Source organism: Vombatus ursinus, unplaced genomic scaffold (genome assembly GCF_900497805.2).
Source record: "Vombatus ursinus unplaced genomic scaffold, bare-nosed wombat genome assembly UNPS02015129.1, whole genome shotgun sequence".
NCBI classification, from domain to species: Eukaryota; Metazoa; Chordata; class Mammalia; order Diprotodontia; family Vombatidae; genus Vombatus; species Vombatus ursinus.
This window is the reverse complement of record NW_020954907.1, coordinates 5,281,697-5,296,064: the sequence shown is the minus strand read 5'-3', so window position 1 is coordinate 5,296,064 and position 14,368 is coordinate 5,281,697. Positions and strand designations below refer to the sequence as shown.

The 14,368-nt window shown below is 38.6% G+C and overlaps 1 protein-coding gene across 1 annotated transcript in view; it reads right to left on the bottom strand.

The window, feature by feature from the left end:
• Positions 1 to 207: 207 nt before the first annotated feature.
• BMPR1A (bone morphogenetic protein receptor type 1A) overlaps positions 208 to 14,368 on the bottom strand; it is a 125,543-nt gene continuing 111,382 nt past the window's right edge. Inside the window, exons 6-13 of the mRNA XM_027846334.1 lie at positions 14,029 to 14,125; positions 13,271 to 13,370; positions 12,033 to 12,177; positions 9,094 to 9,286; positions 7,371 to 7,668; positions 6,235 to 6,410; positions 4,643 to 4,773; positions 208 to 4,535 (exon numbers count right to left, since the gene is read on the bottom strand). Coding sequence (XP_027702135.1) covers positions 4,410 to 4,535; positions 4,643 to 4,773; positions 6,235 to 6,410; positions 7,371 to 7,668; positions 9,094 to 9,286; positions 12,033 to 12,177; positions 13,271 to 13,370; positions 14,029 to 14,125 — 1,266 coding nt within the window. The 3' untranslated portion in view covers positions 208 to 4,409. The remainder of the gene's footprint in view (positions 4,536 to 4,642; positions 4,774 to 6,234; positions 6,411 to 7,370; positions 7,669 to 9,093; positions 9,287 to 12,032; positions 12,178 to 13,270; positions 13,371 to 14,028; positions 14,126 to 14,368) is intronic.

The window sequence follows — 14,368 nt, the reverse complement described above, 5'->3', positions numbered from 1 at the left end:
TGGGGAACTGAAATAGCAACCTTCTGCTCTGTGCTCCTGACCAGATTACTAATGGTGGAAAGGGGCTTCTAGGTATTGTACAGAAACAAACATTTTCATGGGGAAATCCCCCTAGACTTTTCTGAAAGAAAACTAACCTGGGGGCCCAACACAAGAAAAGTACGGCAGCACAAAACACACTACTAATATGTACTAAAATAAGGTTATTTACTTAAAAATGATACATTGGACATAATCTGTGTACAGAACAAAGCAATTCATGGTAAACTTAATAAGGCACCTTTTAAACCAGATGCTGTACAAAATACATTTAGTGTATTACCATTTAAAAGCGTAATCTACACTTCTGGTATCTAAGTGAGAATTTAATCAAACTGTTTATTTTATTTCATTTTCTATTTACATTTTCTCTAAGTAAGGTATAATGTTATTTTCTTTTTATACAATATACTACAATTCCATTTTAAAATGGGCATTTCAAGGGCAGTCACTAGGATGGGCTTTTAAAAGGTAGTGTATAGCAGTGGTGTCAAACTCTAATAGAAACAGATCCCTATAGGCCAAATGTTAACTTAGAAAACCATAAATTAACATTATGTTACATTGTACTTTTATTTAATTTGTTAAACATTTCCCAATGACATCTTAATCTGGTTAGGCTGTACGGGAGTTTTGCTGGAAGCATGAGGCCAGCCATGAGTTTGACACCTCTGGTGTAAGAGAAGGAGCTTAAAGTCACCATGAGATGATAGTGTATACTTTACTCAAGCAACACGAACCGCACTTTCCTTATAGGCCTCCCTGGGCAAAGTGCCCCATGTTGGCTCTGTACCGCCCTGTCATACATAATTCCACTGTAAGTACAAAACATGCCACTTCTCTAAGGAGTGCTCTCTCTGATTTCTCGTAACAGTGAGGCAAGAGGGAAAGCTGACAGATTGCCCGGTCAGTATCTGACCAAAATAAATAACTGTAGCTCTTCCTTTTAATTCCAAAAGGACATTTTAAAATTATATGGCATTTTTCCTATCCAAAATGCTTTACCTATTTAGAAAAAACTCAACTTTAAATATATTTGAGAAAAAAATCAGTGATTTAAAATAGGGAACCAATCCTAGAAAAAAATATAAATTCTTTATAGGCAAAGATCTCCTTAGCTGAACTTCGTATTTCTTCCAGAACCTTGAGACACTGTAGATGTTAGACAAAAGTTTGATGAATGAATAAAAACTTCTAAACAAGGCTTTCTCTTTGATTCTAGGGAAACTGTCAAGGTAAATATTTGAAATTTTTGTTGCTTTCATTTCCAAAGGGAAAGTTAGCATACAGAAAAAAAAATTAAATATAGCTATAGTAAATAAGAAATCTGACACAATTTGGTTAAATGTTATTTTCAGGCATTTCAAAGTTTAAAAAATTTACTTAAATATTGATGTTAAAAGACCACAGTGGGTGGGGAATAAAAACTCACGCTGGAAGGTATTCCAGAAAAGTTATAAGAAAAACTGAATTTAGTTCTCATACCTCTGATATTTGTTTGATAAGAAGGTATCATAAGTCTCTAATAAACAAACTGAAAATCATTTTCAAGTTCAACTGTACCTTTAGTTCTACCAATAATCTAATTCCTTTATCAATTAGAAGGAAAGCTGATTCAAGACAACGTATCTTGTTTCATTAGAGTTAAGGGGCACCAGGCATGCTCCCCTCTGCTCAGTCTCACATCAACGTCTAAGCTCAGATTTAAGCTTCAGGAGGGACTTGCCCGGGGTTACCTGAATAGGCTGATCTTTAGGAAGCATATACAGAGACAGGCCCCTCCTCCAACCCAGGGAAGTCCTTAAAGCCTTTGCAGGCAGTGAGACCTGCACTGGCATCCAACACCAGGGTCACCTCCAAGCCACAGGAAGGCTTTTTAGCTTAAGTAGCTTGAAACTGCAATTCGACTTTGGGGACACCCTGTATTTTAAATATTTCACACACAGAATAAACACATAATTTTGAATGAGGAGAAAGGAATAGAAGGGTTTCCAAATAAGGCGACATTTATGTTTCAAGACCATGTTGTTCCTTACAAATATTCTTACTGAGATCTTCTGAATGCTATGATTTTTAAACCAGTTTTCTACTACTAGTTTCTTGAGCACAACTCTGACATTTATGCAGTATGCCTAATATTCTGCTTCTGAAAATATTTTGTGATCTTAAAAAAACTGCTGGGAAGAAAGGTTGCATTTTTCATATTTTCTCTGTTTTTATTAATAATAACAAATGACTTCTTTGAGAGTTTGTAATTTTGTCATGGCCAAAAAAAATTAAGGTCAAATTAGACAAATATGTCAGAGCTAACAAAGGAGCTTGAGTCACATGGCACTTTACATTATAGTACCTATGTCCCTCTGTAGAAACAGATGGAAAAACTGTTCTTTTGAAAGAACAAGCCCATGGGACACAGAAATCAATTTTTTAAAAAGAATGCTTCAACCTTAGAACATGACAAAGAGAAGCTTTATTTTAGATTGTAAAAATGTTAAATCTTTCCAAGCAGTTTCCAGTTAACTGTGCAAAACTGGTCTGCTTGGAAATATTCAATAGCTTCGACCTTCAATGTCAGTCAAGTTTTGGCAATGGACGGAAAAAATGCTCTAAAAATTATTATTTTAAAAAATTACAGCCCTTTGTCTTCAGTACTTCTATAGCACAACCCCATTTATTGTCTTATGCTGCATCCAAAAGTAAGTTGAAGTCTAACTTAATGGGCCCATGAATTGTTCTGCCAGAATATAACATTAATACTTAAAAGACATTACAAAACTGTAACGACTTCATAGAACAGAAATGTCCCTTGAGATAACTAGGATTCTATAAAATATGTAGCACTTTGTTAAATAAAATCTGTACACTGTGATAGTAAAGCAAAACACTGATATTTCTTTTTTTTTTTTTGCCTGACCCTTTTGCATCTGCTTTATAAACGATGGAAAAAATATTTTTTTTTAAAAATCCCCAAAATTTCAAATAATGACTAAGATGGCCTAGAACTTAGCTAGTAGTTGTTGGTAAGTTCACGTAGGTTCTGCAAAATAAATTTCCAATTAGAATTTTCTCTTATAAGGAAGAATTTAAATGAAATTATTATATTGAAAGCTGTTATTGTGAGTATATTGTAACAAAGCCTAGGTTAGAAGATACTAATTTCAATGCATTCCTTTCACAAACCCATCCACATTTATATGCATAAATGTTCTTCCTAACTATCTCTGGGTGTCGGTTGTTTTTTTCTTTTTACCGTGTAAGCCTGGGCTATGAGGTGCATGTGGCCTGGGCTATGAGGCGTGGGTGATCTGGCTTCTATGGCATGAATGTGTGTGGACAAACATGACCACCCAAAGTGAAGGGCAGAGTGATGTCCTGCAAATCAAGCACACTGTGCACGAGACACGTCATTCCCCTTTTCAAAGTCACCCAGAACAAACTGTACAGGACAAGGGCGTAGGCACTTAAACTGCTATCAAAATCACCCCAATAAGTGAGTTTGTTCTTCAGCACAGTCATCACATTGGGAGTTCCAACTAAAGTTATTATGCTCTTCACAATAACAGAGTAAAAATTGCCAAAACAAAGAAAGAAAGAAAAGAGGAATGAAGCTCAGGTTCAGAAACATGGTCTTAGCTTCTCTGGCTTTTCGATCGATACCAACTTTCCTGGTCAGAAAAGGTATGGGTAAAGAAGCTGATTTCTCCTATGAGCTAAATGGCTTTTATGTGACTGGCTAGTCTTATTGCAACAATGACAAAGACCCAAAGCACTAACCACCCCCACCTTCCTGGGCATTCATTCCTCATTTTTTTCTCTTAATCCACATGGCAGCAGAGGAATCCTGGCACACACACAACACAGACAATAAACTGTTAAAAACAGAGTAGTATCCCAAAATGACTCATAATCTACAGGCTGTTTTACAAAAGCAATAATATGAACAGACTAAGTTTTATCAGGTAGAAGGCAAAAGCTTATATTTCTCCATCTCTGTTGAATTCATTTTCTTCTTAAGGCTTTCACAGAAAGCACCATAATATAAACATGCAATTCAGTACCCAGAGTTGTACTGGAGACTCATGAACAATGACTGAAGTTTCAACATCGCTCATAACCCCTCCTCCCCCCCAACAAAAAAGAAACACGTTTAAAACAAGGCTGTCCATAAATGTAGCATGTAGTGAACAGAAGTTCCCAGCATCATATTCTACAGAGTACTGAAAGGTTTCATGTTAGCAGCCTGTAAAGGTGTGGTGAGGAAAAAGTCCCAAGAACCACATGAATTTCCTCATCCCACTTCAATCACCACCCTTTGCTTGGGTGAAGAAAGTTCTTGGAGTCCAATGCAGCTCCTGAGTGTTATGGAATTGTCAAATCTTTACATCTTGAGACTCAACCATCTTGGCAAGTGTCTTCTTGATTCTCAATGCTGTAAGTCTTGAAGCAGGGTTGTGGGCCCAGCATTCTGACATTAGCTTCAAGATAGCTCTTAGACACTAAAACATAGAGAAAACAGATAATGCCATTTAAAAAAGCATAAGAAAAGAAAAAGGAATACATTCCTACAGACTTGTGACTACAAAGAAATTAATTTCCAACTTACTTCATCACTATTCCATCGGTTGGACACGATGGGGCGCAATCGCTTAACACATACAACCTCACGCATATCTTCATAGGAAGGATCATGAGGCACCATGTTGTAGTAAGGCAATTGGTACTCTTCTGCAATGCCTGTAATGGGGAGAAAAAATCCAAAACTCTGAGTGGCAACAAACGAACAAAACTGATAAATCTACTATAAAGTAATTACATTTAATTAACCTTAATTAGTCCAACTGTGGATGCATAATTTACTTCTACATAACAAAGTAAAACTTTAGATCAAGGTTAACTAGAATTTAGTGCAAATGTTTACAGTTTCTTTAGAAAATATTTGTCACAGGTCTTCTTCCACTTATCTTCCAATTTACTTCACATAATCACAAAATATCAAAACCAGAAAGGACTTAAGGTATACCTTTGGGGGTACTCTTAGGATGTATCCTAAGACTGTTCTGGGTCTTTTTTTCTTCTCTCTCTACCGATGAGCTTAACAACTCCCACTGGTTTGACTATTTTCCCTATGCTGAAGACTCCAAGATCTCTATATTCTATTAGTATTTCTGCTAAGTTCAAGCCCCACATAATCCAAACTAGATGTCCCATAGCATCTCAGGTTTAACACATCCAAAACATAACTTTTACTTCCAAACCCAACCCTCTTCCAAAGGGGAACCACCAGGCTTCCAGTTACTCAGATTCCCAAATTCTGTGTCCTACTCCATTCTTGTCTCACTCCACATTTGACAATCACCTGCCAAATCTTCTATCACAACCACAGCGCCCGAGAACCTTTCTATCTCTCCACTCACACAGCCACCACCATAGTTCAAGCCTTCATCATCTCTCACCTGAACTGCTCTGCAATAACCTCCGAACTGCTCTGCCTGCCCACTTCAATCAACCTTCACATGGCCGCCAAAGAGGTTTTCCTAAAGTACAGACCTACCCATATCTTTCTCCTACTAAAACTCTAGTGGCGCCTTATTACTTCTGAGACCAGCTATGCGCTCCTGTCTGGCACTACAAGTCTTTCACAACCTGGCCCCATGCCACCTTTCCAGCCTGATGACACTCTCTTCCCTTTTCACACACACTACAATCCAAAATCGATTCCATCCTAGTCTCCCCACCCAGTACTCCATTTTCCCTACTGATCCCCTTGAACAGGCTGCCCCCAGTGCCTACAAGGTCTTCCCCCCTTCACCTTCGTGCTTCTTAGGCTCCCTTGTTTCCTTTGAGGCCTAATTTAAGTATCTGTTTCTACATGCAGTTTCTGGAGGTAAGTAAATGCTCTAAGGTCAGAGTTAGTAAAGAGCACAGTCAGGATTTGAACCCAGGTCCAGGACTCTTTCCACTACAGTGAACCTCTTCCTTCAATATTCCCAGTTAAAAGATTATTTTTTTCTTCCTCAACAAAGGTTCTGACCCGTCCCCAAAGTATCTCTTCTCCAAAATGTCTTCTGCAATTTCCTTTAATTCAATAAATCCATTTCTCCCCAAGAAAAAAGTGTAATAAAGATATTTTAATTATATAACTTAAACAGGCATGGCGTGCTGTTCATCTCCTGGCAGCATCACATGAACACCTACCTCCTGTGACACAGCGACGAGCCATCTCCCACATGATCAGTCCAAAGCTATAGATGTCGGCCATGATGTATGGCTGAAAGTGATTTTTATTCAGGCTTTCATCGAGCACTTCTGGGGCCATGTAACGCTTTGTACCTACTCTGGTGTTCAAAGGGACATCAACTTCGTTTGTATCACTGAAAGAGAGAAAAAACCACCACAAAGTCAGAGGGCAGTACAAATATATTTATTTTCCATTTTCTTAAAGTTAGTTTGTGGCCATACAACAAAGCTCAAACATGTAGACTGAATTATCTATGATATGGAAAAATGTAGTTACATAATGTAGTAATATTACTGTTCTATTTCTCGTATTTGGCCTTTAGGATACCATGTGTTTGGTTCTCTGTTGCTTAAGGACACGGTTTCAAACTAAGCTACTTTCTTTCTTTCTAAATTCATTTTTTTCCCACAAAATTCTACCTTCTCTCCCTCCTACCCTGCCCCATGGTCCACTGAGAAAGCCAGAAAAACACCCAACCCCGTTATAAAAAGGCAGAGTCAAGCACAACAAATTCCCTTGTTGGCCATGTTTAAATAAAAAAGTGCCTCGACCCTTTGGGTCGGTCACCTCCACCTGGGCAGAAGCTATTTTTTTTTCAATTTCTTAATACCTTACTATGAATCGTAGTTGGAAACTTAAGTCACCTCTTATTTTTCCTTTTACTTAATGTCTCTTGTCAATTTCTGATCCAGATATCATTTGTGAAGAAGTAAAAGGAAACCTTCATTTTTTTTTTCAGTTGGCAAGAAAAGAAACTACTTTAGCTCAATTAAACCCCAAACAAAAATACTATTTTTATAGTTTTTATTAAACACACGCACACACACACACACACACACACAAAGACAGACTCCTGAACATACAGTCTTGGCTCCTCCAAGGCACAGAAGGGAGAGCCCTGTGATGGACGGGGCACTGCCACTGCAAAGGGACAGTGGCATCATGCCTTCCCCTGCATAAAGAGCACATGAGCATCTACACAAGCATCTCTGAATCACATCTATATGACCTAAGCAGACCCTTCTCCTTTGAGGCATGAAGACTCTCAACCTTGGGTACGTGGGGGCAGGGGGGGGTCCCCACAAAGTACTACCTGTTAAATTTCACAGCAAGGCCCAAGTCAGCAATACAACAACTCCCATTTTTCTTGATCAAGATATTTTTGCTCTTCAGGTCTCGGTGGGCAATTGCAGGCTTTCCTTGGGTACCATAGATCTCTGTGTGGAGATGGCACAGACCACAAGCAGCTGAATATGCCAATTTGAGGAGAGCCCTGGTGTCCAGGGTGGTACACTTCAGGAAGTCGTACAGAGATCCGTTTTCGTGGTAGTCGGTGATCAAGTACAACTGTGTCCAAGAGCCTGTGCCCTTGATGTCAGCCGCGATAAAACCTGTCCGATTAATGAAGCACAAGTTTGATGAGCTGGTTTTGACTCTCCAGAAGGTAACTGAAATCTGACTCTGCCTGGATATAGGAATCCCTGACAAAAACGTTTGCTTCCCATCACTGAATGTCTATGCAATATGGCAGGCAATGTGGTGGAGCACTAGCCTGGAATCATAGGCCTGGGGTTCAGATCCTGCCTCTGATGCTTTAACCTCCCAGGACCTTCCTAGCTCGGTCACCTGTAAAATGGCCTTGCCACTGCAGCTCCGAGTCTGTGACATCCTCGCATATAAAATGCAGCATGCTTTATAATAAAGGGTAAAATTACCTGCTTCATGAAGATCTGGGGAAATTTATCTTCCTAAACCAAAGTTTCCCTTAAGACTATGAGGGAAGCTTAGAGAGAAAAGAATGGAGTTAAACTACAAACAAACTCCCTTGCAGAAGTGCAGGGTTTAGGTGAAATGGCTGGCCAAAAAGGGAATCCCGTCTCAGGCTGCATTCATAATGTGCATGGTATAGAGGGGAGGGGAACCTCCTGCCATCCTCAGTCACAGACACAATCTAGGTACCAGAAGATGGACTACGTCCAGAGAAGAACAGTACTAAGGATGGTGAGGGAACTTAAAATCCTAAGGATCAAATAAGGGCATTCAGGATGTTAAGCCAGAAGGGAGGACATGACTGCCACCCTGAAGTATCTGAAGGCCTATGACATAGCAAAGGGGATGAGCCTTGGTCTGTTTGGCTCCAGAGAAGAGAAACAGGAAGAGGGCGTGGAAACTGCAATGACAGACCAGGGATTCACATGAGGAAGCCCTTACTGACAAACAGAGATGCCCCAAGAGAATCCTGAGTCCACCATTACCGAAGGTATTCAAATGGAAGTGAGAGGTTCACTTTTGGGTCTCCTGCTCAAGTATGGGCCGGACTGATGGCAAAGGGTTCCTTCTAATTTTGATATTCTCATGAGCCTGAGTCTGCTTTGTTTAAAAAAAAAAAAAAAGGCAAGCTAAGATAGGATTTGGGGCCATTCCTATAATTAGCCATGAGATACATCAAAAGAATGAGTCCTGAATTGAAGTCAGTTTCCTTTTGCCCATTTATCTTACTTTTTTTGCTTCTTGTGGTCAATAGGTCTCATTAAGACCTTAAACAATGCCTCCAAACTAAGAGCATGGAAATCAAATAAGGGGTCAAAATGGAACTATCATACATGAAGAAGTAAGGTTAAAAACCTTCATACAGTACTGTCTACATAACAAGGATATGATGCAAAAATAAGGTCAATATGATCTTTGTTTCAAATAACTTACAAATACTATATACCCTGATTTTTAAAGTATTTTCACACATCATCAGTATTTAACTACTACGCCCCTCTACAACTTGACTCAATACTTTTTCTTCCAAGGCCAAATCTGCTTACCGAGGATATTCTCATGACGCATTAGAACAGTTTGATAGATCTCCGTTTCCCGAAACCAACTGGCCTCTTCAGTGGTGAAGAACACTTTGACCGCCACCTTTTCACCCCTCCATTTCCCCATCCACACCTCTCCATAGCGACCCTTTCCCACCTGTCGAACCATCTGAATCTGCTTCGCGATAGTTCGTTGAACCTGTCAGGGGAAAAAATTGTTTTGGCATTTTTTTAATCCCTTGAAAAAAGAATTTAGGTTAAAACTTATTACAAGTTCATCTGCCTGCCAAAGTGCCCTCATCTAAAAGGTCAGCTAGGTACTGATATTATTAGGAAAGATAATATACTGAGCTCACTAAATATTAATAACACCAAATAAAAAGAAAACATAATGCATAATTATATCCAAAAATCAGGAACTCTTGTATGTATGATATCGTAGCGTGGCATCACAGAGAGAGAACTAACTCCTGAGACAAGAAGGCCTAGGTGCAAGTCCTATTTCTATACACTGGCCTTGTGACCCTGAACGACTGGCTTCACTTCCTGGTGACCCATGCTATAAACCGAAGAGCAGGAGCTGATCAGCACTGGTAGACAGAATTCACTCGTTGAGGGTTCTCTGTACAATTAAAATCATAGGTCCAGTAAAAAATATAAATATATTTCTTCCTTATTTCTATAGTGCCAAGAGCAGTAAATCAATCAACAAGAATTAAGCATCTATGACAGAAGTAAGTCTATACCTCAAAGAGATCAAAGAAGAAAACAAGGTCCTATTGTACAAAAATATTCACAGAATCTCTTTTTGTAGTAGCAAAGAATTGAAACTAAGGAGCTGCCCATCAAATGAGAGGATGAACCAATGATGGCATATAAATGTAATGAAATACTACTTCATTCCTGTTAGAAATTATATATGATACAGTTTCATATATATATACACACACACACACACACATATATATATATATAATGGACTGATGCAAAGTGATATAAGAAGAAAGAGAGTAATTTATACTATAACACTATAAAATGAACAAATTTGAAACACTTAAGAACGCTAATCAATGCAACAAATGACCATGATTCCTGAAGATCGATGATAAGGAATGCTACTTACCTCCTGGCAGAGAAGTCTTGAACTATATGCAGAATGAGACTTGTTTTTGTATATGGCCAATAAGGTAATTTGTTTTGTTTGACTATGTTTGTTACAAGGACTGTGTTTTTATTTTTATTTTTGCCTGCTCCCCCCCAGTGGATAGAAAGAATAAAAATCAATGCTTGGTAATTTTTTAAAAAGCAAGAAGATAAGAGACAGACGAATAGGAAAAGGAGTCAGCTTGCACAGAATGTAAATTATGTAAAAGAGAATAAGATATAATAAGCCTAAAAAAAACCAGTTGGAACTAGCCCATAAAGGATTTTATTTAAATACTCAGGAGAGGAATAAAGATAACTGATCGTTTCTGGAGCAGGGGAATGGCATATCAGACCATGGTTTGTGATGATCATTTTTCCAGCGATGAGGAGAACAGGCTGGGAGGGAAGACACTAGAGACCAGTCCAGGCACAAGGTAATGAAGGCCTAAACTTGGATGGCGTGGTTGAGGCATGAATAGAAAGAAGGGGCCAGATAAGATAGAAGCTCTGCAGGCAGACTTGACAAGACTTAGCAAGTGAGTAATTATGTAAGGTGAGGAAGATGGCTTCAAGTCGGGCTGACTGGACGGGCTGTACTACTCTCTGTGGAAACAGGGAAGTTCAGAAGAAGAAGGCGGGGGAGGTTCAGTTTTGGACATATGGCCTTTGGAACATCTAGTCTGAAATATCCAAAGAGCAACTGGTTAACATAGGACTGGAACTCAGGAGATGGGTAAAGAGATCTGGGAGTCATCCATACAGAGGTGATAATTAACCGCACAGTTGTTAAAGAGAGTAAAAAAAATAAACAAGGGAAAAAAAAGAGTTCATTTGCTCTTGGAAAAAAAACTGAAGACTGCTCAGACTACATTCACTTCAAAATGATTACTTTTAAAATCACAATGAATAGCTTAAAATTTGGTACTTGACACTGCAACACGCATTACCACAAATTCTGTATATCCAACTATGCCTACTGACAGTTCATAGTGGTAACTGAGTGAAGGATGAACCGGAACGAAGAGAGGGCTGGGGCAGGCAGAACAACTAGCAGGCTAGTCCAAGAGTACAGGCGTGAGGTTGATATGGACCTGCCCCAGGGCGGTGGCTGGGTCAGAGGACAGCAAGGGGCATCTGCACAAGAAGGGTTACAAAGGCAAAAGACAGGACTTGGCCACAGACTAGATACGTAGAGTAAGGAAGAGTGAGGGATTGAGGATGACACTAGCTTGCCGGTCTGAGAAACCGGGAGCATGGTGGTGCCTCTGATAGCAATAAGAAAATTTGGAAGACAGGAAGGTTTCTGGGGTAAAGATAACGAGATCCATTTTGGCCATGGTGAGTTTAACATTACCGTGGGCCATTAAGTTTGAGATCTCTATAGGCAGCTGGAAATGTGAAACTGGAAGTGAGGAGAGATATTAGATCTGGACAGACAGGTCTAAGAATCACTGGCCAATTGAATCTGAGAGAGCTGTTTTTCACCATAGACAGAAGGTTTTAGCATGTGTTTCCTCTCCAGATACTAAAGGCTGGGATTGAGCTTCACAGATCATAGATCACAAAATTTTATGAGATAAGGGTCCTTAGAAACCAATGAATTTTATTTTAATAAAATAGGTTGAATGCCCCATGGAATTTGTTGTAAGAAAATTTTGCCTACGAACAAAAGTAAAGCTACCATACATAAAATACATATGTAAACATGCATTATTTTTGTAAAGGTGGATGGTAAACTGGAGTAAGTGTTTTATTCAACAGAAACATTACTGAAGAATGAGGGAAAACACTATATTTACCAGCAAAGGAAGTCCAGATCCACTGCCAGAACTTTGTGACTGGTCAATAAGGTCTTTCAATGACTCTCCAACTGGTATAAAAGCTTCATCTTGTTCTAGGTCCCGATTGTAGCAATGGCTTCTTGCTATTCTTTTGCAGTAATGCCTTAAAAAAAAGACAACAATGCTAAGTGAAAAATAGTGCACACTGAATTATATGCTCTGAAAGTCTCTCTGGGCAGCTAGGTGGCACAGCGGACAGAGCACCAGCCCTGAAGTCAGGAGAATCTGAGTTCAAATCCGGCCTCAGACCAAACACTCGACACTAGCTGTGTGACCCTGTGCAAGTCACTTAACCCCAACTGCCTAAAAACTATAAAAAAAAAAAAAAATCTCTCAAGTTTATTGTCTCCTCCTGCTTTTAGACAGAAACATATCCAGGTGAGTTAGCCCTGTGTATGGGAGTCCATCTTATTCTAAAAATACTTCCAAAGGAGTATTACCATAGTTAGGGCAAGCAGGCACGCAGGCTCCCCCTCAGTAAGTCATTCTAACACTTTAAACTTCTCATTAGAGAATACTAGTTATGTGTTATCTAAATACTCCATGCTGCAAATTCAATTTGTGGTATTTTTTTTTTAATTCAGCAGTGGAAGAGAGTCAAAGGGGCAAAATTTAGAAAATACATTAAAAGTTGATTGAAAATAAAAAGAAAGCAATGTTAGAATAAAATTCTTGAACAAAACAGGATTTAAATACCAAGTGACATTCAAAATATTCACCATCACCTACAAGAGACTGAAGTTAAACAGTTATTTTTTAAGCCAAAAATCACTTAAAAACTTACAATGTGAGTAGATTCTGTGAAAAAACTACTAATCTGCAAGTAAGGAAGGGCAATGAGTAATAAGAAAATCATCAGAAGCATTTACGGTACAGAGGAGCAGAGGGTTTGTCAGTTATCCTTTCTTCTGCAATACCTGATAACTCAAACCCAAACCATGTCAGTCACTTGTGGGGCCTGGACGAAAAAGAAGCCCTCAAAGGCCTGATAAAGGGGGCAAGGAGACAGAACTTTCTTATGTGAGAAAAAGGTGGGAAATGCAAAGTCATATAAAGAGTTTCTCAACTTCTCACGTCTCCTATTTCTTTCACAACGACATTATTTGAAACAATTAGACCAGATTAAGGGGTCTGTCTTTCTTTTCCAAGTATGACAAAAATCCACTTCAATTTTATTAATAAAGCACAGTTCTTACTTGTAACAAAAGCAGCTGAAGAAGATGATCATAGCAATTATGCACACAGCCATAGAAACAAGGACAGCCAGCCAACGAACACTACCATCAAAAAATGGACCTAAAACAAATCATAAAAAACACCAGTGGTCTAGAGAGCCTCAAGAAGGGATTACTTTACAGTCAATGTAGTCTTTTCAATTTTTATAACATCTGATTTTGAGAAAAAGACAGCATTATAATTCAATGACATACCAGAAGTTTGAGAAAAAACAAAGATCGCTATTAATAGTCTCATATTTTCTTCCCCCAATTTCTAATACTTCTTTTGAAATGTATTTATAAACAAAAGGGCAATAAAAATTGGTCTATTGACAGATCAGGGCACTGAACTGCGTAGTCTGCGTGATTTAACTCTTCTTTCATGGAAGATACTTGCATCATAATGAACAAAAACTGTACCTGTATACAAAGCTTTCTCAGTGAACAAAGGAGAAATTTTTCAATTCAATATGCCATATATCTATGAACAAATTAATTTGGTAACACTGAAAGGTCTAATGTCCGAGGTTGAGAGAGAACGTTGAGAAAGCATAAAAGCTGATCATTAGCAAATCTGCTAACAGCTAACATACTTTCAAATGCAGTGAATACACTGGGCTTCAAATACATGGCATAATGATAAAGGGTATTCCATTTATTAGTAACAAAAGGCACTGCATGTAACATTTCAATTTGGGACCTTTAGGTTCTACTCTTTCTTTAGTCAATTAACCTACCTATAACAACAGGGGGTAGTGTAGGCTGCAAATATTGGTTACACAAATTGGTTCGGCAACATTCAATTGTCCTCCGTAGCTGAGCTTTGGGTGAATCCTGGAGGAGGAAAAGTGTGAAAAATATCAATGTTTCAACATGATAAGCAGATTCCATAGATTTCATTATTGTCACAGCTCTGGAAAGATCTATACCAAAAAATGAATAAATGAATTAAGTGATTATTTTGTGCCAAGAACTGTACCAAAGATACAAATACTAGAATGCATGGTAGAGAAGGAAAATTCAGCTGAATTTTGGCTGAAATATTACATTGAAGCTCAGGAAACACCAGGATAGAAT